This window comes from Schistocerca cancellata, chromosome 10, assembly GCF_023864275.1.
Source record: "Schistocerca cancellata isolate TAMUIC-IGC-003103 chromosome 10, iqSchCanc2.1, whole genome shotgun sequence".
Taxonomy (NCBI): domain Eukaryota; kingdom Metazoa; phylum Arthropoda; class Insecta; order Orthoptera; family Acrididae; genus Schistocerca; species Schistocerca cancellata.
In genome coordinates this window covers 93,632,293-93,659,338 of record NC_064635.1, presented here as the reverse complement: position 1 = coordinate 93,659,338, position 27,046 = coordinate 93,632,293, and the positions used below count along the sequence as shown (strand labels likewise).

Genomic DNA, 27,046 nt, shown 5'->3' with positions numbered 1-27,046 from the left:
CCTCCTTCATCTAAACATCATGTTTCCAAGAAGGCTAATGAGAAACCCAGTTCCTCTCCTTCTCTGCCAGGGTGTGTCTCATCTACAGCACCACCTGGCGGTAACCGCCCTCGGCCGTCTTCTGTGTCACCGAGGCACACTGCTGGCAGTCGATCAACCGGCTGATCGCTGGTGGCAGGAGCAGCTCCTGAACAACCTATGGTTCAGGATCTTCTGCCTTGGGCTGAATGCCGTTCCGTGCTGTCAGTCGCAAACTCTGAGCAGTCGTTGAGTTGACGGCAACCTTGGTCACATTCCTCCATTTTCTGTTCACCCTATGTCCATTATCCACTGGAATAGCTGCGGCATTTGAGCCACTCGGGTTAAATTGTTGATCCTCTTATGATCCTACTCGCCGGTCATCTTCTGTCTTAAGGAAACAAATCTGCGTCCCCACGACCGCTTTGTTCTCCCTCATTTTCAGTCCTTCCGATTTGATCTCCCCTCTGTTGAAGGCACTCCAGCACATGGAGGACTTACAATTCTTCTCCATGATACTCTCCATTATCACCCAATCCCCTTAAACACTTCCTTCCAAGCTGTCTTAATGACAGCTCAACTTCATCTTCATTCTCCTGATGTAATGGCAGTCGTCATGGTGCTGACAGTTCCAGGGGGAAGGCACATTGCTGAACAAGAATGACGCAGCAAGGAATAAACCTGTGGACTGGGTGTTTGTGTTGCCATCATCATTTGTGAAAGTGGCATGACTGGGCCATGTAAAATTTGGGAATTTGTGTGGATGGTGATAACCATGCCATAGAGTTCCCCCTACCCAGGTATGATCATCATCATCATCATCATCATCATCATCATCATGGAATAAAACACTGAAATCATCATGAACTGTGAAGAACGATAAAGTAATTATCGTTATCCCACCCTGCAGAAATGCTGCATCAATCTGCACTAGATTTTATGCACAAGAGAAAGTGTATAAAAGTTTAAAGCCACCATTTGAACTAAAAAAGACTTTGTGATGGTGACCATTATTCATTGGTACTATAGACATTGTGACACTTACACCTTTACCAAAGCGATGGGTTACACCATAGTTGTTACTCACTATACATGACAATAAATATTCCTTAAAACTGACAATTACCACTTACTGTTGTCCATATTACTTACTGATTGCAGTTGGGAACTGAGATGTCCACATTTTTGAGCAAATATCACAAACACAAATGACAGGTACTCAAAATAGCAAACACGCATCAAAGTACCTTTCTAGAATGACTCATTCTCCTTCATACATTCATGGCCTGACAAACTTCCCAAAGTCTTCTGAAAATACTTTCCTGGTTGTGAAATAAGTACCAAGTGAACTACTTCGAGAGGTCTACTTGTCATAGTGGTTGTTATGTTTGACATGTGTTGACCAGTAATTCGATAAGACTACCTTAGTGTACTTCAGAACATGCATCAAAAATTGTGCAGTGTGATGTAAACATAACTTTTGTCTTTTGGGATTTGCTTTCAGTAATATTAATATAGGTCTCTGGTACATGAAACAGAATCAAATGATCATTCTTGTGGTGTACTTTCAGATCTTGCATTGACTTATTTGCCAGCTGCCATGACCATGGCAAACAGTCCTTTATCCAGTAAGAGGTTTCCTTTTCATACATCTTGTTCTGTAGGACCAAAATGTGGCATGAATCTTAAAGGTCATGGAATGTGTCAGATAAAATAAAATGTTTGAGAAACCAAAAAAGAGGAGCCATAAGTTAATGTAAATGCAATCAAAAATGTAACTCAGATATCAGCTTAATTTTTCAAGTAAATCCTCAACAGAATAGGTAACTCTTCAATTTTGATTTGAAACCACATGGATTACTGCTAAGATGTTAGAATTCCTGTGGTAGCTTAATGGAAATGGATGCCACAGTATACTGCATGAATTTCTGCACAAGATTCAAGAAAGTGTGCCCCCAAAGGCAGAATGGATTTCTGCCTAGTGTTAACTGAGTGAAAGCTGCTAATTCTTTGGAATAAGCTGATACTGTTAACAAGAAGTGACAGCAAATAATGTATATTTCTTGAGAGGCCTATGTCAGATTACCCAGACTAATTAACAGGGGTCGACAGGAATTACATGAGCTTCTACAAGTTACTGCCTGAACCTCCCCTTTCTGAGCTGAAACATCCTTTGGGAAATGGAAATGGAAGAATTACTCCAAAATATACCACCATATATCACAAGTGAATGAAAATAAGCAAAGTAGACTAATTTTTGGGTCAAACTATGATATACTTCATATACCATTCAAATAGTAATAATGACAGCATTAAGTCTATGAACAAGATTCTGAATGAGTTTTCCACAACAGTTCTCTATCTAGCTGAACATGTAGAAATCTGAACTGTTACATTTCACTAATCTTATGGCCATTCTGTAAAATTAAAATAGCAGGTTTTGTTGAATTGTTTGTTAGAAATTGTAAAAACTGATTCTTGCTTTGATTTAGCATTAGTTTATTATCTACAAGCGATGAACCAGTGTTCGAACTGCAATACTTGAAACAATGCCAACGTTTCCAAGGGCAGCTATATTACAGAAAAACCACACCATTCTGTCATGGTATATAGGCCTCGATGAATGTGTTTTGTGACAGCTGAATACGCTGCCAAAGATACCATGTATATTAACACACAGCCGTAAACTCTGTTCATTAAATGTTACACTAGTTCAGACAGTAGTTTGGCATTGGTGATTCATCAGCAGGAGGATGATCTGTGAGAATTTGAAAAGTACCTTGTCTGATATGGTTACATATTCCTTCCAGTGAGTGGAAGCTCAGTGGTGCACTACATTTTCTCACATGTTGAGAGTATCTGAAAAATCCCAACAATTACAGTAAAATATGCATTTATAAAGTTTTTAACCTTGTATGTTGAGAAGGGGATGCCCTCTCCCAGGAGTTGAATAAGGTTAGGCTTCAAACATATCAAGGGTCCTCATCCTCAGGACAATGGAATGTGTAAACTATTCAAAGGGAAAGGGACTTCTTAAATTCTATGGATATTTATACCAGTACCAGTTCGGCTTTAGGCTGTATATGGATGCAGACAAAGTAAGCTCTTGGTAACTAATGAAATGCCTCAAGGTTGGCAGCAGAAAAAGCGGATCCAGTTTGTCTTCATAAAAGTGTGTTCCATGACCTTCTGTGGATTCTAAAATAGGCATCATTACTTATTTAAGACATAGATTTCCAAGTTCCTATTTTTATTACAGGGGAAGTTAGGTAAATTCTAAGAACGTTGATAAAGTATCATCCCTTTGTTCAGTTAGGTGATGATAGTGAGAGCTGTGTAGGTCAAATAGAGGTAAGGCCAAAAATGTCTTAAATTCCATAGTCATTGTGATGTTTTAAATCACTTTATCAAATCAGCAGTTTCCCTGGACTTTAAGTTTGACACAGTGATAAATTTCTTCTCAGCTATAATCTTCTTACTTTTATCACTTTTTGACTTTCTGAAATACACACAGGACATATTGCGCCTGAAATAGGTTATTTGAAATAAAAAGAAAACAGTGACTGACAAACAGAAAAAGCCTTTTTTTTATTTTTATTTTCACCTGTGAATAGGCTATCTGAGGACCACATCCCAATTTCCGGTCCTCACTGTTTGTTGTTTCCTTTTTTTCCATTATGGTTTCATCTGTTCACTACATTTCTTCTGTCATTCTTCAGACCATTTTGAACCAGTCTTTCTAGTTACCCTGCTGTGGAATCTTCATGTTTAATACTTCTTTCTGAAATATCACTCTGTTGTTAAGATCTTCTGTTTTTATTTTGTTTCTTTCTAAATGCTTTTTTTTACTTCGTTGACCAAGCATGTTTCGTATTGCTTACCCCACAACTATTAGAAAATGTTACTTCTTAGCCTACTGCCTTGTGTTCAAAATAAATTTTCTGTATTTTGTAAATTTCAGCATAACTTTGTAAATTATAACCTTCTGCTTTATGTTTCCATTTTAATTTGTTTTATTTCCTTTGTTTTGAGTGCCATTGGGACCCTAGTTGTTGGGCTGCCCCAGTCCTATTATGTTCCTGCTCAAGTCACTACTCGACAAAAATTCTTATTTGCAGTTTCCTGTTTATTGGGTGTGTTGACATTAGTCACATTGTGTTGCTGCTGTCATAATATCAGCTTCCATCACTGTTAGCCACGACCACAGAGATACATATGGCCAAAATACAAAGACACTTCAAAATTGTCCACATCAAGTGCTCTTAGCAGCTTCCCAATTAAATGCTTGATTGTACCAAAATGGAATAAAGAGGCACTGCCTGTAGTTTTATCAAAATGAGCTGTTACAGATTACTTTCAAGACTTCAGTTTTGACATTTCCTTTCCCCTTCAAGTGATGTAGGACTTGTCTTTTGCATGCCTGATGTTAAGTCATCTGTACTGAGTAACACACTTGTTGATGATAGTTTTGTTGGTTAAGCAGTGTATACACATTGACATATAGTTCGTTTAGTTGCTGGATATAAAATTTTGGAAGTGTTGGAACTCCCATACCTTTATGCTGATTCTTCACACAGTCACTGTTGCTCTCTGCAGTGTTACTATGAATATGTGCTAAGCTGTTACAGTATTTGTGATTTATGATGACATGTATCATTGCTACCAATGTCACATAGTACACTTCAAGACACCTACACTATCTTCTTTGTAAATTAGATATACTTTTCTGCATATCACCTTAACACTGTCCACAGCATAAAGTGGCTTCTGCCTATTCATTCACTATGAAACACAACAGTCTCACTTGTTCTGAGTGTACAGCTACAATGCAGTGAGGCTGATACACAGATGCCAGTAGCCACTGATGCATTTTTACAGGAGAATGCCATCAATAGCTATTTGGATGCCTAGAGTGCTATATTTCAATCACATTGTAGTCTGCTGTGAACAATAATAGCTACTGACTGTAGTTTGGGGGCTAACTGAGCATGTGCTAATAAAAAAAAAATACATAATTCACATAGAAAATAACTATCCTAACCCTAACCAACAATGTACCTTGAAAAAAAAACTGCTTGCATCAGTAAGAAGCTGCCTAACAGGGTTGTTTGACTCGATTGAAATGAAAACTTACGTGCTGCCCCTGCATGTTAAGTATTTGTGGGCAAATCCTCAACACATTAAACTTCCTTACCTCAGGGGCAGCTATTAGCATGTTGGAATCCAAAATATGAACTCTGATGAAGAATTATTCTAACACAGCAACCCTCTAGAACAGGTTAATACACCCCTAAATAGACAAAGCTCATAAAATTATAATGTATTGTTGAGGCCAGTGTCCTCCAGCTTTGTAGGTATGCAGTCATTACAGTACTTGCAGATAGTTTAAATTGTTTCGATAAGGATTCCTGGTAATCATGTGACCTTTATGGCTTCCTATCAACATGACACTACTAATACAGAAGAAAGTGAGTCACATATGAATTTAAAGTTCTGCCACAACTCTTCTACACTACATGGCATGTCATTTGCAACATCTGCCACATGATTTGCTGTTGCTCAATGCTTTGTGATCTGCTGGTTCTCAGTAACTTGAAATCCGTTGGAGACACTATCAGAATTACACGTGACATAATTTCTGTATCTCCTAACTGTGACAGTCTGTAATTTTATAATGGTCTGTTAGTCCTTTCACCTTTCATGAGGGGTATTCATTCCAGCAAACTAAGCTGTACTTTTATTTCAGTCACTGGCAGTATCCTTACAGCAGCCTTCAAACACCTAGCAGCTGTGGTCTCACTTCCACAATGCTGACTTGAATTTTGTGGGCACCTTTTTCCTTCTTTATGACAGTAGCTGTATATGGCAGCTGTAGTGATGGAGATTAGTAATTGGGTGGAGTGACAAGTAGATACATGTGAAATTTTATTAAAGTGAGATTGATGAAAACTGCATAATGATCCAAGTGAAAATCCAGGTAGTGAAGGGAGATGAAAATTTAATAGTCATGGGTGACTGGAATTCAAGGGCAGGAAAAGGGAGAGAAAGAAACATAGTAGGTGAATATGGATTAGGGCTAAGAAATGTAAGAGGAAGCTGCCTGGTAGAATTTTGCGTAGAGCATAACTTAATCATAGCTAACACTTGGTTTAAGAATCATGAAAGGAGGTTGTATACACGGAAGAATCCTAGAGATACCAAAAGGTATCAGATGTGGAACTTGACCACATGCTATTGGTTATGAACTGTAGATTAAAACTGAAAAAACTGCAAAATGGTGGTAATTTAAGGAGATGGGACCTGGATAAACTGAAAGAACCAGAGGTTGTACAGAGTTTCAGGGAGAGCATAAGGGAACAATTGACAGGAATGGGGGAACGAAATACAGTAAAAGAAGAATGCGTAGCTTTGAGTGTTGAAACAGTGAAGGCAGCAGAGGATCAAGTAGGTAAAAAGACGAGGGTTACTAGAAATCCTTGGGTAACAGAAGAAACACTGAATTTAATGGATGAAAGGAGAAAATATAAAAATGCAGTAAATAAAGCAGGCAAAAAGGAATACAAACCTCTCAAAAATGATATCGACAGGAAGTGCAAAATGGCTAAGCAGGGATGGCTAGAGGACAAATGTAAGGATGTAGAGGCTTATCTCACTAGGGGTAAGATAGATACTGCCTACAGGAAAATTAAAGAGACCTTTGGAGAAAGGAGAACCACTTGCATGAATATCAAGAGCTTTGATGGAAACCCAGTTTTAAGCAAAGAAGGGAAAGCAGAAAGGTGGAAGGAGTATATAGAGGGCCTATACAAGGGCGATGTACTTGAAGACAATATTATGGAAATGGAAGAGGATGAAGATGAAGATGAAATGGGAGATATGATACTGCATGAAGAGTTTGACAGAGCACTGAAAGACCTGAGGTGAAACGAGGCCCCCGAAGTAGACAACATTCCATTAGAACTACTGACGGCCTTGGGAGAGCCAGTCTTGACGAAACTCTACCATCTGGTGAACAAGATGTATGATACAGGTGAAATACACTCAGACTTCAAGAAGAATATAATAATTCCAGTCTCAAAGAAAGCAGGTGTTGACAGATGTGAAAATTGCCGAACTATCAGTTTAATAAGTCACGGTTGCAAAATACTAACGCGAGTTCTTTACAGACGAATGGAAAAACTGGTAGAAGCCGACCTCGGTGAAGATCAGTTCGGATTCTGTGGAAATGTTGGAACACGTGAGACAGTACTGACCCTACGACTTATCTTAGAAGAAAGATTAAGGAAAGGCAAACCTATGTTTCTAGCATTTGTAGACTTAGAGAAAGCTTTTGACAATGTTGACTGGAATACTCTCTTTCAAATTCTGAAGGTGGCAGGGGTAAAATAAAGGGAGCGAAAGGCTATTTACAATTTGTACAGTAACCAGATGGCAGTTATAAAGATTCGAGGAACATTAAAGGGAAGCAGCGGTTGGGAAGAGAGTGAGACAGGGTTGTAGTCTCTCCCCAATGTTGTTCAATCTGTATATTGAGCAAGCAGTGAAGGAAACAAAAGAAAAATTTGGAGTAGGTATTAAAATCCATGGAGAAGAAATAAAAACTTTGAGGTTCGCCGATGACACTGTAATTCTGTCAGAGACATTAAAGGACCTGGAAGAGCAGCTGAACGGAATGGACAATGTCTTGAAAGGGGGGTATAAGATGAACATCAACAAAAGCAAAACAAGGATAATGGAATGTAGTCGAATTAAGTCGGGTGATGCTGAGGGAATTAGATTAGGAAATGAGACACTTAAAGTAGTAAAGGAGTTTTGCTATTTGGGGAGCAAAATAACTGATGATGGTCAAAGTAGAGAAGATATAAAATATAGACTGGCAATGGCAAGGAAAGCGTTTCTGAAGAAGAGAAATTTGTTAATATTGACTATAGATTTAAGTATGACAAAGTCGTTCCTGAAAGTATTTGTATGGCGTGTAGCCATGTATGGAAGTGAAATTTGGATGATAAATAGTTTAGACAAGAAGAGAATAGAAGCTTTCAAAATGTGGTGCTACAGAAGAATGCTGAAGATTAGATGGGTAGATCACATAACTACTGAGGAGGTATTGAATAGAATTGGGGAGAAAAGGAACTTGTGGCACAACTTGACTAGAAGAAGGGATCAGTTGGTAGGACATGTTCTGAGGCATCAAGGGATCACAAATTTAGTATTGGAGGGCAGTGTGGAGGGTAAAAATCATAGAGGGAGACCAAGAGATGAATACACTAAGCAGATTAAGAAGGATGTAGGCTGCAGTAGGATATGAAGAAGCTTGCACAGGATAGAGTAGCATGGAGAGCTGCATCAAACCAGCCTCAGGACTGAAGATGACAATGACAACAACAACAACAACAATATTGAATTCAGACTATTAATCTCAATTAAAATTCAAATGTTTTGTGGTTTTTCACGTGGATCATTATGCAGTTTTCATCAATCTCACTTTAATAAAATTTCACATGTATCTACTTGTCACTCCACCAGATTACTAATCTCCATCACTATTTTTGTTTAGCAACTTCTTGACACTAAGATGAGCATGTGCAGTGAGATGACAACCACTGCCACATTTCAAGGTGTCTGATTTACACTCAAATTCTATTGATGTAAAGTTATTCAGCTTTTTAATTTTTTTGCAGATGCCGCAGAAGTTGAGGATGGATGAACTATTGGCAGGTGAGATTTTTGCTTTCTTCAGTAGCTTAATTACACATTAAAGTTACCACTTTAATATTTTGTTACATGGTACTTTATTTTTCATCTTTGTCTTTGGCATTAATACTTCATTGGTGGTGCGCTAAATTATTTTTTGTGACACAATTTTTTCAAAATTGTATACTGTAACTTAACACTGTATTTTAATTATGTAGTACACAATTCATACTGAAAATTGGCAGTGTTATTGTAACTACAAAAGATTGGTCACAAATGTGCAGTTGCATTGAAATTGTGTACTGTGGTAGATTGTGAGGGAAATGTGGTCAAAGAGAAAGAAGACAAATTTTTAAGTACCAAATTGACATTTAAAAATATGCCATTGTAATGTTAAGCAAACATTACAAATAGTCACACTACGATAAGTAGTAATGAATTTTGCCACCTGATTGACGTGTGAAATAGTCTGGCCCATCTGGGTGCCACAATTACTCTCAATCTTTTGCTTGCCAAGAGTGTAATTGACTACCCAGTGACAACATACTACTGAGTACAAGGTGTCTGACTTGTTGGTAGCTTCACAGCCTGTGTACTGGATTCTCGAGACCCATCTCATACTCCTGTCACCGCCTCCACTCCCATACCAGCTTCCCTAATTTGAACATGTGGGAGTTCCCCTTAACTTATCCTTAAGTTCCACAATCCTCCTTCCCTCAGTACTTGATACACCTACACAGCCCTTTTCCATGCATAGCTCTGTACCTGTACGTGTGTACCTGTATACCTGTACCCCCTATATTACACCCTCTGCCACCCATCCCCTTTCTGACATCCTCAACTCCTCAAGCAGTTGGCCTGCAGGTTTAAGACAATTTATCTGATTGGCAGAGGGACAGAGCATGGCAAATCTTATTCCAGATTAAGCCTTTTACTGCTTACTTCCAGATTAAGCCTTTTACTGCTTACTTCCAGATTAAGCCTTTTACTGCTTACTTCCAGATTAAGCCTTTTACTGCTTACTTCCAGATTAAGCCTTTTACTGCTTACTTCCAGATTAAGCCTTTTACTGCTTACTTCCAGATTAAGCCTTTTACTGCTTACTTCCAGATTAAGCCTTTTACTGCTTACTTCCAGATTAAGCCTTTTACTGCTTACTTCCAGATTAAGCCTTTTACTGCTTACTTCCAGATTAAGCCTTTTACTGCTTACTTCCAGATTAAGCCTTTTACTGCTTACTTCCAGATTAAGCCTTTTACTGCTTACTTCCAGATTAAGCCTTTTACTGCTTACTTCCAGATTAAGCCTTTTACTGCTTACTTCCAGATTAAGCCTTTTACTGCTTACTTCCAGATTAAGCCTTTTACTGCTTACTTCCAGAATAAGCCTTTTACTGCTTACTTCCAGAATAAGCCTTTTACTGCTTACTTCCAGATTAAGCCTTTTACTGCTTACTTCCAGATTAAGCCTTTTACTGCTTACTTCCAGATTAAGCCTTTTATGGCCAAATGAACATCTTAGGCTGATGCATAAGACTGTAGCATTTCCTATAAGTTAAAAAAACTCAGGCTATACATAATGGACACTTAAATCATCATAAATAATATAATTTAATTCACTGTTCACTACAGTCTGTTGGGATAACTTTCTGAATCCTCAACTGTAGAAATCATGTGGTTTTGTAGCAAAGAGCCATGTTCGAAGTGTATTTTCACCCCAAAGGAAGTATGCCAAGATCATTGAACAGAGAGCAGAAAAGATGAAATCTGAGGGTGCAAGATCAGGTGAAAAAGATTGGTGCAGAATGACTTCTCAACCCAATTGTTGTATAGTATTGTATAGTATTTGTTGCCAGTCTAGCAGAATGCTGGTGGCTGTTATTGTGGAATAGCATCACGTCACACAGTATTCCTGGTTGTTTTTCTGGGACTGCATATGCAAGACGTCTGTTGTTGATAATAAATGCCAAGAGGAAAATTACACCTCATGCAAGCAACTCTTAGTACACCACATGGTCACTGTTCCACCATATGCATAACATCTTGTGCGGATGCACACAAGTCTTTCTATGTGGCATTGCTGCTTTGTTTGGACTAAAGCTTTCCTTTCTGTTTTTTCTCTTACATTAGCATAAAGACAAAATTTCTGGCCATCAGTAATGATACAGAATAGAAATGGTCAGTGGAGTTCACCCACTAATCCACGACAAGCAAGAGGGTAATGTACATATGGCCAACCAGTCATTTTTATGGTTTGGTGTGTGGTACACATATGCTTTATTGTTAAACCTTCTCCTTTGTATTCAAATGCTGCACAATGATGGAATGATCATACTTCATCACATTTTCTCGTTCTTGAGTGCAATGATGTGGATCATTGTGGATTAATGAATTTCGATGATCTTCATCAAATGCTGAAGGGCTTTCTGAAGATGGATGGTTACTAACGTCAGAACAATCACCCTTTAAATGAGAAAAAACTCTTTGTGCCTAGCTCTGTCCCATGGCATTATCCCCATACATGGTGAGAATGTTACCATTGAAACCACTTATTCGTAAACACCACTGTTCTCATTTTGCCCATTTAGCCATTTAAAATTAAAATCTAGCAGTGCTTTGTGTCAATATAATATTTATAGATTGACTATTTACCTAAAAGAATGTGTCCACATTAAGTGAGAACAAGTTAATGTACTTTGTAAAAATGGTGAAAAAGCACACTGTATCCTTTGAGCCCTAGGCATATGAACTTGTCTTAGATCACATGTAATGCCCCCAACAACACAAAGCACAAAGATGGGAAAGGCCGACTTAAAGCATACAATGTGTGCTCACTGTTACAATTATTGGTATCGGCTGTGTAAGTAACAATAACAGGGTTCACAGTTTTCACTCAAGAAGTATCTCTTTTATGCTCCCAAAATTTAATGTTCTAATGATGTACAGACATCATAATTGTTTTGATGGGTTGTTTCAAAACAATATGAACAAAACAATTGAAATTTGTGACAAGGCTGAAGATACATTGGTACATAGGACACCGCATAGAACTATATAGGACATTGTAGAAGTAACTGTAGATGTGCTCCAAGGAAGTGAGTTTGGGGCCCTTGATATTGCTGTTTTATATTAATGACATCACAGACCTTCTTCTTCTTCTTCTTCTTCTTCTTATTATTATTATTATTATTATTATTATTATTATTATTATTATTATTATTCAATTTGGGGTATCTAATGACCACATACTAATTTCAATGCTTCCTCCTTTGTTCTTCTTCTTCGTTTTCATCCAGGTTTCCTTCGTCTTCACTATCTATCCTTTTTTTTCTCATCAGACCATTCTGACCCTGACTTCTTCTTCTTGGCTTGGAATCCTTCCATTTGCAACACTTTCTTCTTGAACATCTTTCTTTCTGCTGGGTCTTTTTCTTGTATTTCTTTCCAGATCTTTCCTAACTACTTGAATCCATGCTATTGTTGACATCTTGTCCCAAAGGTGCTTAATAATCTGTTTGGTTGACCTGCTGTTCGCTCTGTATAAATGTCAAAAAAATAGTCAGCTCTTCTGCAGCATTTCATTTGTTTTTCCTATGCTGCAATACACTTCATTACTTCTTAATATTCATACTTCTGGATTTCCTAGCAGCCTGAGTATTTTTCAAATGATTCTTCATTCTAGGACTTAGTTTGTATAATTCATAATTCAACATTAAACATCCACTTGCATAGAGACATTCTGGTTTTACTACTGTACTGCAGTGCTGTATTTTCAAATGTTTAGACAGACACATCTTGTGGTAAATGTTCAAGGTTATATCATATGCTTTCTCCATTTTACATACTCTTTTTCACTACAGCAAATATTTTTTAAGCCATTGCTTTGAATCTTTCCTCCCAAATATTTAAATTTAGAAAATCTCTTTATCTGTCCGTTATCTGTTACTAGGATTTCTCGGACATTTTTTTTATGTTTGTCATAATTTTTTTTCTACAGAAACTTTTAAAGCTGCTTTGTTGGCTATTCCTTCGAAGAGGTTGATTTGTATTTCTGCATTTGTTATATTTTCATAGAGATTGGCATAATCATTTGCAACTACTAGACACTGAATTTCAATATCTTATTTTCCTGAAGTCTCCAGTCTCATTGGTGACAGCTTATGTTCATTTGGCCTTTGTTTCCATTTTCTTACTATTTCCTCTAAGATGCAGTTTAGGAGATGTGGAAACAGGTTGTGACACTGCATTTCACTGGTTATTTTGAGCGCCTTAGGTATTTCACACCAAAACTTTACTTATGCTTGAGTGTCTGGGTGTTTCATGAGTAAGGTTCGCTAGTTTCATGTAATGCCAAATTCTTGAGTACTTTATCCGCTGTTTACCTATCAATCAAATCAAATACCTTTCTAAAATCTGTAAATGTTAAAACTATTTCTTTAGAATTCATAAGTCTGTGACAGATTGTGGACATAAAGTTGAAATTCTGTTCTGAGCCAGATTTGCTCTTTCTAAATCCACTCTGATATTCTCCCAAATGGCTGTCAAGTGTTGCTTCTACCTTGTTTAGTAATATTGTTGAAAATATTTTACAGCCCTCTGCCAACAGGTAATATACCTCTGCAATTATTTAGTCAATGCTTATCACCTTTATTGTGCACAGGGTGGATAGGAGCCATTTTCCAGTTGTCGGGAATCTTTTCAGTTTCCCATATTTCTTCAGACATAATCTTAAGGTTAGTTGTCATTTTTGCTTGTGACCAATTATGGTTGAGATAATTTTATAATTTCTTCAGTGGCTTTGTTGCTTTTCAGGGTTTTTGTTGCTTTTTTGGTTCTTTTAGCTGTAGGTGGTAGATCTGCTTCTATGTTTTCATCAAATATCTGGAAATTCTAGCGAACAATTCAGTTCTCTACAGTTCAAGAGTTGATCAAAGTACTTTCTTAGTAATTTACAGGTGTGGTTATTGCTTAGACCTGTTTTACCATTTTAATCTCTGATGTAAATACTTGGAGCATGGCAGCCCTTTAGATGATTTTTAAATGTCTGACACAGTTTGGAAGGATAACAAAGATTCTCCAACTCATCTTGCTGCAGACGTTGTTGTTGTTGTTGTTGTTGTTGTTAACAGTCATGGAACACACACACACACACACACACACACACACACACAAAAAACACCACTCTAAAAGACCCCTTTCATTCATTCAGTATTAAATAGACAATTATTAAAATCCCAACGATCCTCTTCTGTGTCTCGCTGCATGTATAGTTTATTGAAATAACTGCCCTTTAGAAGCCTATGCATCAGCAGGACAGTGTGGTGACCCATGGAATACCTATTTCCACAGCCGAGCACATAGTTCTCACTGAATGCTGCTGGTACAACTGTCCAGTGCTGAAGGTGCATATTGTCCCATGACGTACAAGTCACCACACACAAAATGGAAATAAATCTAATGAACAATATCTGTATGTATGACAAGTATGTTACTATTTTCATACAGTATTAATGACATTCTTTCTTAAAATGTCATTCATTGTAAGAAGGCATGGGTATGTGCATCACTCCTTTGAAGCAGTATGTATAGGCATATTCCATGAAAATTGTGTGCTAATGGACACTGTCTAAAGTTTTATTTTTACACGGACCATGAATGTGGCTTTGTGTTTCTTAGTAATGCCTTCTGAGATAAGTTACAGGTGAAGTATGGCAACGGTGTGTGTTAAAATTAGCATATGTGCCAGTCATTACCACCATAATTTGGGAATAGTAGAAGGAGCACATCACTAAAGCAGTAAATAAAGTTATTAAAAGATGCTTTTCCTCTGTGTGTGTACAGTTGCAGCTGCTGGAAGACGGCGGCAACTTGAGGAAGATACCGATCCCAGGACAGAAGCACGGGGTGGGAAAGCCAGCCCGTACTCAGTGGGTGAGTAGTAATTAGAGCCCACAGTGGGTGACTTGTGCATCAAATGTATCAGGACACCTAGTAGTGGACATCAAAATGCAGCGTATCCACCCTTCTCCTTTATGGTGGCTTGAACTGTTCTGTTAGCACTTTCATTGAGACGTCTGAACCTCTGTGAAGGAATGATAGCCCATTCTTCCTCAAGAGCTGAACCCAAAGAAGGTAGAGATGATGGACATTAGGTTTGGAGTGAAGTCACCATTATAACTCATCCCTAAGATGATCCATTGCTTCCAGGTTGGAACATTGGCAGGCAGGCTCATTTCAGGAATGTCATTGTCCATAAACCTTGGCCTCACAATGCTGCTCAATGACATGCGGTATTATTCAGCTGATTGTCACTCTTTGTGTCTGAACTCTTCCTCTTCTGTAGACAGTACACTACTTTGAAATACATAATTATCCTTCTGCAATTAGCATTTTCTAAAGTGCAATAAGAGGACAAGAAGTTAACAATGTGGAATTGCATACTGTGACACTGCCTCCTCTGGTACTGAAGATGATGGCAGGTAAAGTTCAGCCAGCATTCAGCAAACCCAAATCCTTCAATCACATTACCATGGAGTATGGAATGATTTGTCACTTCGCTCCCAGTCTGTTGCTTCCAGTTGTCCACTGTCCAGTGGACATTGCTCATTACGTGATGTTCAGTATTGTTTAATGTTGAGAACAGGAGTGTGCAGTTTTGAGAAACTGTTCAACCATTGCAACCAGGACTGTGGAGAGTAAGGTGTGGCACTTTTTCCCTTTCATGTTGTATGTCTGTCATCTTGCTGCACTTTTTTCCTCTCACTTGGGGAACATGTCTGGGGTATTCTTGGGAATGTCCAGCATTCTGTCGCGAACAGTCTCGCCTTTGTTTTCTGCTCCATTTTCCTTTCTTTGTTTCCCTTCTCCTCTTGTTCCTCCACTTTGGCATTTGAGGGTCCTCTTGTTCCCTGTGTGCTCCTAAAGGCTGGCCCATGCATCTGACGCGTAAGAGGTGACTAGGTGACTCATAATTCCCAGCCCTGGGTTGGCAGGTAGGGTTTGCACTTTCCCCCTGCTATAGGCCAGTCTCAGGGTGGGGTGTTTGTTTGAGCTGTAACCTTTCCAAATTGCCGATTGTTCCCTATGTCAGGTCTTCGGGAGGTGTGACGTGAGGTGTGAACAATGACCTAAGGCAGGTTCACTTCCTTCTGAAGGCACAGAGTTGGAAGGAGCACGCGATCTGAGACACTGGCAAATGTGGGAGACTTCCTCGCGATGAGTCAGCCATCTTCCCTCTCAAAACCTACAAAATGTAAATGCAATGATGCTAATGATTCGAAGACCATTTCCACTGCACCATGGTTACTTGTGGTCTCAGGTACTGATAACAGTCATCATTCACCACAGTAAATCCGTTCATCATTCAGAAAGGTGCAGTTGCTGGCCCTGTGAAATCCTGCTTTCATTTACAGAATGACACTTTGGTTTTGGAGACCACTTCTGATTCTCAAGCACAAAAACTGCTTGCTGCCTCACTTCTCCACAGTTACCCTTTTCCTCTGGAAGTTCACAGGACTTTGAATTCCTTCCAGTTTGTAATTTATACTAGGCTGCTCGATGGTCTAACCGAGACTCAAATACAATCTTACCTCTCTGATCTGGGTGTCATTGCCATTCATCATGTAATGAAAAAGGTAGATTCCTCCTTAGTGCCTACCCACACTGTCTTTCTGTCCTTTAATAGAGTGGTGCTTCCATCCTAACTCAAAGCAGGCTATGAAATTTTCACCGTCTAGCCATACATTCCAAACCCGATGTGCTGCTACCAGTGTCATCATTTTAACCACTCTAGAACATCCTGTCAACACCCAGCCAAATGTGTTGCCTGTGGTAGGGATGTGCATGAGGGCTATTGTCCACCTACATCTCCATACTGTTTCAACTGCAATTGCGGCCATGCCGACTCTTCTCAGGAATGTCCAGTGTATTTTGATGAGCAGGCTGTTAAAGTGATGCAGTTAAAGGAAAAAGTGCCTTATCCAGCTGCTCACAAGTTACTGGGTAGTCGCAAACCCTGTGTTCTCCTGTCAGGCATTTATAGTTCTGTTTTTGTTACCCCTAGCTCCATGAAAGACGTGTCCATGCAGACATGCGACCTCCAACTCAACTCTGAGGTTGTAAAATCGGCCAGTGTCAAGGTACCATCGTCTTTCCTCCATCGTGCAGTGCAACAAACAGTCAAACTCTTGCCTCAAGGGGCGAAGCCACCAGCTACACAACCGGTAGGCTGGAAAGGACAGGAGGAGTACTCCCATGAAGACTTACTCCGTCCCTTGTCCCAAACAACACTTGAGTCTTGATGTAACTGGGAGGGCTCAAAGAAGTCCTCCAAAGGCGAACGGTCCTCTCCTTTGTCACCTTGAATGTCCTCTTCGATGGTGTCGGCACGTGATACCGTAGCCCGGCCAGCCTCCATGTTGCCGGTGTGCACCAACAACTGTTTTTCAGCACTGGACTCCACAGACTGACCGCACAAGCGAGCTGATGCTTCTCTGGACTCCACGGAGCAGGATCCTCCTGTGTCTGCGCTCTGTAGTAGCGCCTCTTCCTCGGCTGTCACTCAGCATCTGTCGAGGTGACACCCGCACATTTCTTCATCGTGACTGTTCTACAATGAAACGTTCACCACCTTCGGTCCCACAATTAGGATTTACGGCTGCTTTAAGTATTGCAGCTGCCTTCAGAAAATGAAATTGCACTCTTATGAACACTTTGAGCTTTCATATTTCTTACTGATTTGGTGTGACCTTCCCCCTGAGGTCGAACAAGAGAGTCGAATAGGAAAGGAAAAACGAAACGGACACGACAGACTGAGCAAGACATCAAGGACAACCACAACAAGCAATAAGCAATGGGGTCACAAGTGAAAACCTCACAAAATGGACAACAGCCACTCCTACATGGAAGAAAGCCAAGTAAACACGATGGCTGTAAGAGAGATATCGAGAGACTCGCGCGAATGTCAGACTGCTTCGCTGAGTGAGATGCAGGCGCTTAAATACACAATGGGGTGTGTTGCTATTGGCTGCTGGGACCACATACTCGACAGTGGATCCCTCACATTACATGCAGGCGAGTAGTGCACGCAGCCATGCCTGACGACGCAACGGCTACAGAGACCTCTAGTGGTAATCGAGATCCGTGCCGTCTGGCACAGATTCGAAACGCGTGGCACTCGGTACCAGATCCATCCCCTCTGAATCTAACACGTAGGGGTGGAAAGGCCCCAAACAGTGATGCAGTGGTCAGCAGATGGGAAGAGACCTGGGCTGGTCATCTGCTGTTGGCGGGGTGGAAGAGACATCTGAGGTGTTCACGACGGCCGACCCAAAGGCTAGGGCAGCTGAGGGAGCTGCTGATCCACCTGGGGGTGGGAGGGCCGGCGGCAGGCTGGCAGGGAGGCAACAATTGGGGGGCAGTGGCAGTGACAGTGACTCAAGGACCATGTCTGTACCTGAAGGAGGTAGCGGTTGATGAGGTGGTGGCGGGAGTCCCGCAGGGAAATGAGGGTGGAACTGTTTATGATGGTGGCACTCCAACCCTTTCCACATGTGCACTGATGTCTCACGCCACTCACGGGCTGCGATGACTGTGGCAAGTGTCCAAACCCACCTTGCTCCTGTAAACGTGGGCCCACACTATTGTGCTGGGGGCATAATGTTGAGAGGGCCAAGAGAAGGAGCAGTAAGAGGATGGCATCAGCCAATGCAGCAGGGTCCATGGCTGTCACCCATAGAGGAGCTCCACCAAACTACGTCTGTCAATTGGCGTGGTGTGATAGGTGCTCAAGAACAGGGTGAGGGCCGATGTGGTTGGAGACGTTTCGACCACCTTCATCAGGTGGTTAAATGTGTGGACAAGCCTCTCCGCTGCACCATTGGAGGAAGGGTGGAAAGGCGGGCTACGGATATGTTTGATGCCATTGGCCAGACAGAATTCGTGGAAGGAGGACACCATGAATTGGGGGCCATTATCGTAGACCAATGTGTGAGGCAGGCCCTCAATGGTGAGAACCTGGGCCAGGGCCATGAGTGTGGCCTCCTCGTTGGTGGATGCCATGCGGATGACATGTGGGTATTTGGAGTAGGCATCAATGGTAAGTAGCCTCATAGACCCCAAAAACAGGCCCTAAAAATGAAGATGGATATGATCCTATGGCTGGAGAGGCACAGGCCAGGGTGAAAATGACTGAGGAGGGGCTTGCCTGGTGACGTGCACACAAAGTGCACCCGCAGACCAGGTGGTCAATATCACCATTGATGTCAGGCCAATACATGTGCCAACGAGCCAAAAAATTCGTGTCAGACATACCCCAGTGCCTGTGGTGTAACAAACTGAGCACTACACGCCACAAATTCAGAGGGATGACCACCCGAAGGGCATATGACTCCGTGGCTAACAGAAAGACATTGACCATGGGGAGCCTGTGGTGTAGGTGGTGCCAGGGGCTGACGTCGGTCTGCATCCGATGAGTAATATAGAAGGGCCACCAGTGGACCACATAGCGTAGAACCTGCCACAAGATAGGTCTCGACATGTAGCTGTGGCAATGTGAGCAGCCATAAGAGGCAGACCATACAGCATGTCCTGGTGGGTGAAATCAAAGTGAAAACAGAGGACCTTCCATTTTTAAAACACAGGATTGGGGTCTGCTGGGAGACATGACAAAGTGTCTGTATTAGCATCGTAGGCGGTGGGCTTATATCGGATGGTGTAAGTGTAATCACATAAAAATAACGCCCAGTGGTGGAGACATTGAGCCGTCCACTCTAGAAGGTGAGAGTAGTGCCCAAAAAGCATAACTAAGGGTTTATGGTCTGTCAGGAAGGTGGACTTCGTTCGCTCCAAAGAGATAGTTGTGAAATTTTTGGACGAGGAACACTATCGCCAGGGCCTCATATTCAATGTGGGAGTAGTTCTGTTGTGCTGGGGTCAACGTCTTAGATGCATAAGTGATGGGCTGTTCAGAGCCATTGGCATTCTGATGCATGAGGAAGGCCCCAATGCCATATGCTGATGCATCAGCTGCCACAGCCAAGGGGCGGTCTGGAAAGAAGGGAGTAAGGCAAGGGGCGGACTTCAGCATCACCTTTAAACAGAGAAAAGCCTGGTAACAGGCAGGAGTCCAATCAAAAGGTACCCCTTTGCGACACATGATTGAGGGGTTGAGCTACAGAGGCAGCCTGGGGTAAGAACTTGAAGTAATGAGTAACCTTGCCGAAAAACACCTGGAGTTCAGATAAGTCCTTGGGAAGAGGGTGGCCTCAATGACCACAACATTACAACACAAAGGGCGAATGTCATCTTTGCTAAGCCAGTGGCCTAAGTATTCCACTTCTGGTTGAAGAAAACAACACTTGTCCAGCTGACAGCATGAACCTGCAGACTGGAGTGTGTGAAATAAGGTGCTGAGATTTTGCAAATGTTCCTGGCGGGAATGACCAGTGACCAAGACATCATTCAGATAATTCACACAGGGGGGATAGGATGCCTAAGGCGCTCCAGGACCCACTGGAAAATGGCCAGCACAGAGAGACACCAAATGGAAAGTGATTTTACTTGTATAATCCGAAAGGCGTGTTGATAATCATGATGTTCTGGGAATTGGCATCCAAGGATAAATGTTGGTATGCCACAGCCAGGTTGATCTTTAAACAGTTCTCTCCCTCGGCAAGCTTGGTGAGAAGGTCTACCTGTTGGGGAATGGGGTAAGTGTCTATGAGGGACTGAGCATGGACAGTAGTGCCAAAGTCCCCACACAGCTGAAGGGTCCCATTGGGTTTCCGAATGACCACCAAAGCTGTCGCTCAGGCACTATATGTCACTGGTTCCAAAACGTCAGCAACCTGGAGCTGATAAAGTTCCTGCTTGAGCCGAAGGGGTCGGGCCTGGAAAAAGTGAGGCTGCACATCCGGCTGAAGTGTGATGTTCACCTGAAAATCTGAAGCACATCAGAGATCAGTTGCAAACAAAGTTCTGAAAAGAAACAGCTGTGGAAATGACCTTAAATTCATCAGAAATTGGAAAGCCAAACAGTTGAAATGCATCCAGGCCAAAAATATTCAAAGCCGACAGATAGTCGACGATAAATAGGGTAAGGAGCTGGATAACGTGTATGTACGTTGCCTGCACAATGAACTGCCCACGAAGGGGAATGGAACAGTCTCTGGAGGTGACCAAATGCTGAGACGGAAGTGACAACTCAAGAGCCCAGTCACGTATATGTTGCCATATTAATCAGGGAGACGGTGGCCCCAGTGTCAACCTGAAAACTGACATCCTCCATGAAAAGGCGGAGCATGAGTGAAAGCTACCATGCAGATGGGTCATCCAGCGGGGCAACAGATTGCAGAGCATGTATGGTATGTCAAGGCCCAGGAGGGGCAGGACTGGGGCGAATAAAGTGACTGCGACACTCCAATTGGATGTGGTCCCCCTCGTCATACAGCATGTACGTTTTCGAATGGTGGGGGCAATCAGCTCGAGAATGTGTGGTAAAGAACAGTGAGCAAGATGAAAGTGGACCACCCAACCAGCGACTGGAGGCACAGATGCCATAGAGACATCAGACAAAGAGGAGTCCCAATGGAGCTGGCCTCTGTTGGCCGGTCCACCTCAACTGACGAGGGTGGTTGTGAGGTTTGCCATGAACGAAAGCGCAGCGGAACTGTACAGGAGCAGCCCACGAACATTCAAAATGGATAACGGGAAAAGGAGGACAAGCATGACGACAGATGACCAAGCAAGACAACAAGAACGACAACAAGCATTAAGCAACAGGGTCACAAGTGAAAACCTCATGAAAACAAAAATTTCCACTGGTACACAGAAGTAAGCCAAGTAAACGTGATGTCTGTAAGCCGAATATTGAGACTTAGGCGAATTTTGGACTGCTTTGCTGAGTGAGAGGCAGGCACTTAAATGCATTATAGGGTACATCACTATTGGCCACTACTTCCCCCATTTTAGCTACTTGGTGACTTTAATGCATATCATCCCCTTTGGGGTTCCCCCAGGACCTGTCAGAGAGGTGCCATCTTGGCTGACCTGCTTAACCAATTTAACCTCTCCTGTGCCTTATTACTGGAGCACCCACTTTCCTGTCCAACTCTTCGCACACATATTCCCATTTGGACCTATCCTTCTGCACTGCCTTGCTTGCCCATCAATGCTTTCTAGGTTTAACTGGCAGCCTTACTCCTCCCTGACGACCTTGGAAGAATGAGATTCCCCAGGTGTGATGACTAGGTTGAATATCTCACAAATGTTATCCTTACTGCTGCAGAATGTTCCATATCCCACACTTCCTCTCTACCATGTCATTTCCCAGTCCTTTGGTGGACTGACTCATGCTGTGACGCAATTTATGCATGTAGATGTGCTCTCCACATTTTTAACCACTACCCTATTCTGGAAAACTTCATTCATTATAAACAAATGCGTGCAAAGAGTCATTGCGTTCTTCGGGATAGCAAAAGAGCTAGCTGGATTTTGTTCACTAGTTCTTTCAACAGTTCCACACCTTGCTCTGTCATGTGGGCCAACATCAGACAGCTATCTGAAACCAAGATCCATTCCCCAATTTCTAGCCTGACAGTCGCTGATGTCATTGGGGATGTTATTGCCATCTTCAACACCTTGGGTCGCCATTTTGCAGAAGTTTCAAGCTCTTCTCACTATCACCCTACCTTTCTCCATTCTCTGAACCATGAGTACTACAATACTGTCTTTACTATGACAGAACTAGATCATGCTCTCAGTTCATCCTGATCCTCCGCCTTAGGGCCAGATGCCATCCACATTCAGATGTTGCAGCACCTTTCTCCTGTGGGCAAGAGCTTTCTTCTAAAAACCTTCCTTCTGGCGACCCCCTCCCCCCATATCTCTTACCAGCTGCATTTGCAAGGTGATGGAATTTGTATGATTCATGACTGGTTGGTGTGGTGGCTCGAATCTCACAATTTACCGTCGGATACTCAGTGTGGATTTCGAGTGCGGTGGTCTGCAGTTGACCATCTCATTACTTTTTCCACCCATGTCATGAACGGTTTCCTGTGAAAATCCCAGACTGGGCTGTGTTTTTTGATTTGAAGAAGGCCTAAAACACCTGCCGGAGAAATGGTATCCTCTGTACTCATTAAATGTGGGGCTTCCGTGGGCACCTATCCTGTTTTCTTCGGGCATTTTTACAAGACCGAGTTTTCAAGTTGTGTGTGGGTTCTGCCTTGTTGGACACCTTTATTCAGGAAAATGGTGTGCCTCAGGTTTCCATCCTGAGCTTCGTCCTCTTTGTTATCACCATTAACCCTCTAATGGCCCGTATCCCACCAGTCATCTCTGGCTGTCTTTTTGTAGACAATTTTGCCATATATTGCAGTTCTCCATAGACTTGTCTCACTGAGCGGTGCCTTCAGCACTGTTTTGATAGTCTTTACTCCTGAAGCATTGACAAAGGCTTTCGCTTTTCCCTTGACAAAACCATCTGTATGAATTTCTGGCGGCGCAAATGGTTTCTCCCACCATGTCTACACCTTGGTCCTCTTGCTCTTCCGTTAGTTGAAACTACGAAATTTTTGGGGTACATGGCAGATAGGAAACTCTATTGGTCCTCCCATGTGTTTTACCTGGCAGTCCACAGCTGTATGAGGTCCTCAATCTCCTACATGTCCTGAACGGTACTTCGTGGGGTGCCGATCGAACCACCCTCCTCGGTTTGTAGCAGTCCCTTGTCCATTCAAAACTCGACTATGGGTGCTTTGTTTATGAGTCTGCACACCCATGCATCTGTTTGGTGAGTAGGTTTTATCTATCCAATTACATTATTTTGTAAAAATGGATTATTTTTGTTGTTAAACTAATCCAATTTAATTTTTATCTTAGAGAAAGTTTGACGTGAAATATAACATAGTCGGGGATTATTGGTGATACAGAAAAAATACTCATTGAGATAGAATCTAGAGTAAATGTAATTTTTTATTAAACACTAAACTTATCTTAACATTTGCAGTTGATGATATACATCCAGTGTCACTTCTTGTTCTCTTGATTTATCTCTGGTGCCAGTGCCTAGATCATTAAATATTCCCCATTAAGACTTTCACTACAGTCTGTTCCCAGAACAATCTGTTTGTCTTCCTGCCCCACCTCTCTACAGGGAGTCCAGCAGGGAACTTCCTTGCCCCTTCTGCCACCCACACTTGTGGTCGTACATCTTACCTATTGTGGATGATCTATGCACAAGGAGAGAAATGTGCTGAGGTTGTCACGAACATTAGAACTTCATTGCAACAAAGAAGGTGCATGATAATGTTGGGCAAGTGAATTGGATTTCCAGTGAAAGCAACCTAAAAATAGTCATCATATACTTTCAGGTTCTCACTAATATGAGAACCATTCTGTAAGGTGTAAGTTTAGCACTGCAAGCTACGCAGGCGATGTCCTAGATTCCAATATTGTTGTTGCACTCAAAGCAAAAATTTTGACTGTAACAGCAGCCAAAACTTTGAGAACTGTCATCCCCAAGGAGGAGATGGCAGTGCCATCCAGGAGGCACAGACCTGGGAGAAAAATACAGGAATCAGGCCAGGGCGTCTTTGAGGAGGAACAGTGTGGTGTAATGTGCAGGCAGAAAGACATTAGAATAAAGGAATGAAGTGGCACAAGACAGAGACAAGAAAGAAAAAGTAATTATAAGTCTAAGAATCACTGAACATGAGAGAACAAAAGTGTATAGTCAACTGCAATCCAAAGGAAATGGGAAGAATGTTTTTTGAACATAGAGCAAAACCATTCAACCACTGTGCAGAAGTACTTGAACACAGAAATGAAGGCTACGTAATGGATCACGAGACTAAAAAGTAATGAGAAAAGCACAAGAAGAGAGATGTTCCCGAGTAGACAAGAGGAATTGAGTTTCATTGCAACACAGACTGCACGTGCAGCAAATGAAACAGCTCTCTGGTGAAGGCAAGGCAGAGAATGCCCCGATCCACTAAAAAATGCCACTAATAAGAATAATTTTCTTCAAGCTTACCGTCTAGCACTCTGTCTGTAGTAAGTGACAAACACTCCTGTAGGCATCTTCAGTGTAGGTTGGACTGGCAATGCCAATATTGTGGGCTGAATTTTCATTAATATAGTCATGGCACTTGGAAGTAGATAGTTGATGTCAAGTCTGGAAATTCGATTGACTGGTGAGCCACTGTGCATTGAACTACGAAGTCTGTGCAATAGAGAAATACTGTAAAGCCCAGTGTCACATGGCTCCAGGGTGGAAACTATGCAGTGGCAGTCATGGGCAAGATGAACTGCACTGAATGTGAGTTTCAGTTTCAGGCATGTTTACATGCCAGAAACTGACAGCCCTCCATTGTGGGACATGAGATGGGATTGTGAAACACCAGCCAGATGCAACAACACACACTTCCACCTCAGTCCTATTATGTCTTCCTCTCCATTCCGTTACCATACTCACCAGCTTTTCTTTCTGCCTCACCTCTACAAGAATCCTCCTGAGAAGTACCCCACTTCATCTGCCACTCATTCTCCTGACTACTTGTACTCATCTGTAAGTAAAGAAAGGAGTGTTACATTGTATGCATTTGATATGGCAATTTTAATGTAGAACAATGAAAATATAGTAATTGGGAAGCATTCTCGCTATTGCTTTCTGTGGGCTCTCTCTGAAAAAAATTCCTTGTAATTTGAAATTATAGTGAAGTTCTTTGCAAGTCACTAAGTGCTCTCATTGTCAAAAACTGGATGAATATAATGTCGGTATCTGCCTGCTATTGGTGAAACTGCATCCTCAGGCATGGACACAGTTCCTAACTGTTAAACTTGCCACAGTGTGTTAACCATGTAACATAAGATTGTATGTTTTGATTAGCAGATTACTACGGCATTTTAAATTTTGATCAGCAGTTATGTGAAATGTTGACAATGAAAGTTTATTTTCCCCTCACTGTCTTAAGATAGGCAGCCTGCAACTTTACTGAGTTGCAGAAAGGCAGTATTTTATTAGTGTTCTACTTAATTGAGTAGATTAAATGCTAAGTTATTCACTGATTAGTAGGCACTCTAAAAGACTGATATAATTGATTCTGTTCTTATCATGTCATGTTGAAACACTATTAGTTTATCACATGTTTGTTTTACTTTTGCAGGTAAAGAATTTTTTATATTAACTCAAATCTTTTTTTCTGTCAATCAGGTACAATTCAAAGTGATCTGTCTCCTATTGCTGAGGAGCATGAACATGGAGAGAGCACCACTAACACTGGTGGAGAATTGGTATGTTTAACCAGTAGCACAAAGTTTGATTTTGTAGCCTGTAATTAACACAACACTGTTTCCTGGCCTTCTTTCAGGTACTCACAAAGTTCATTAGCTCAGGGCTTTGAGCCATAACAGTACTTCCCCCTCTTCTGTGCTGCCATGCCCACTACCCACATACTTAAATAAAAAAAAAACTTCTTCCTTCATATTGTATTCATCTTCATTTCATTCTCATTCCATCTCCCATGCCAGTCTGTTTCCTGACCCCCACAAACATCACAACTTCTTTTCGAATGGTAACTGAAATGCTATGTCAAGTCTAAATTATCTGCTAAATGATCCAAAACATTGCTCAAAGACCAGTCATATACTGGATCTTAATTTAAAACAAGAAATTCTCTTTAATTATTAATGGCAAGTCATGTGTCATTGGTTAGTATACAGAATCCTAATGACAGCTCAGCTTCATCTTTGTTCTCCTGGTGTAATGGTAGTTGTCATGGTGTTCACAGATTTGGGGGGAATTTTAACTAAAAAAATGACTTTGTGGTGACCATTATTCGTCGGTACTATGGACATAGTGAGATAAACAAATTTACCAAAGTGATAGGTTACGTGATAGTTGTTAGTCATTAAACATGAGGATTAATATTCTTCCAAAATGACAATTATCGCTTTTTGTGTTGTTTAAAATATTGCTGTTGTGAGGTGAGGTTTCCTCATTTTTGAGCAAATATCATAAACTCAAATGATAGCACTCATTCTCTGCCATGCAATCATAGCCTAACAAACTTACTAAAGTCTTCTGAAAATACTTTCCTGATAGCAAAAGAAGTATGAAGTGCACAACTTCGAGAGATCTACTAGTCTTTGTGGTTGTTGTGCTTGACACGTGTTGAATAGTAATTCAATAGAACTACCTTAGCGTACTTCTGCACATGTATCACAAATTGTGCAGTGTGATGTAAAAGTAACCGTTTAGTTATTTTTATCCTTCGGGATTTGCTGTCAAGTATCTGGTACCTGATATAGAATGAAATTATAACGCTTGTGATGGT

The 27,046-nt window shown here is 41.3% G+C and overlaps 1 protein-coding gene across 1 annotated transcript in view; it reads right to left on the bottom strand.

The window, feature by feature from the left end:
* The window catches only part of LOC126106158 (uncharacterized), a 46,814-nt gene extending 21,960 nt beyond the window's left edge, over positions 1-24,854 (bottom strand). The window contains exon 1 of the mRNA XM_049912398.1: positions 24,745-24,854. Within this exon, the coding sequence (XP_049768355.1) occupies positions 24,745-24,854 (110 nt within the window). The remainder of the gene's footprint in view (positions 1-24,744) is intronic.
* Between the last annotated feature and the right edge of the window lie 2,192 nt (positions 24,855-27,046).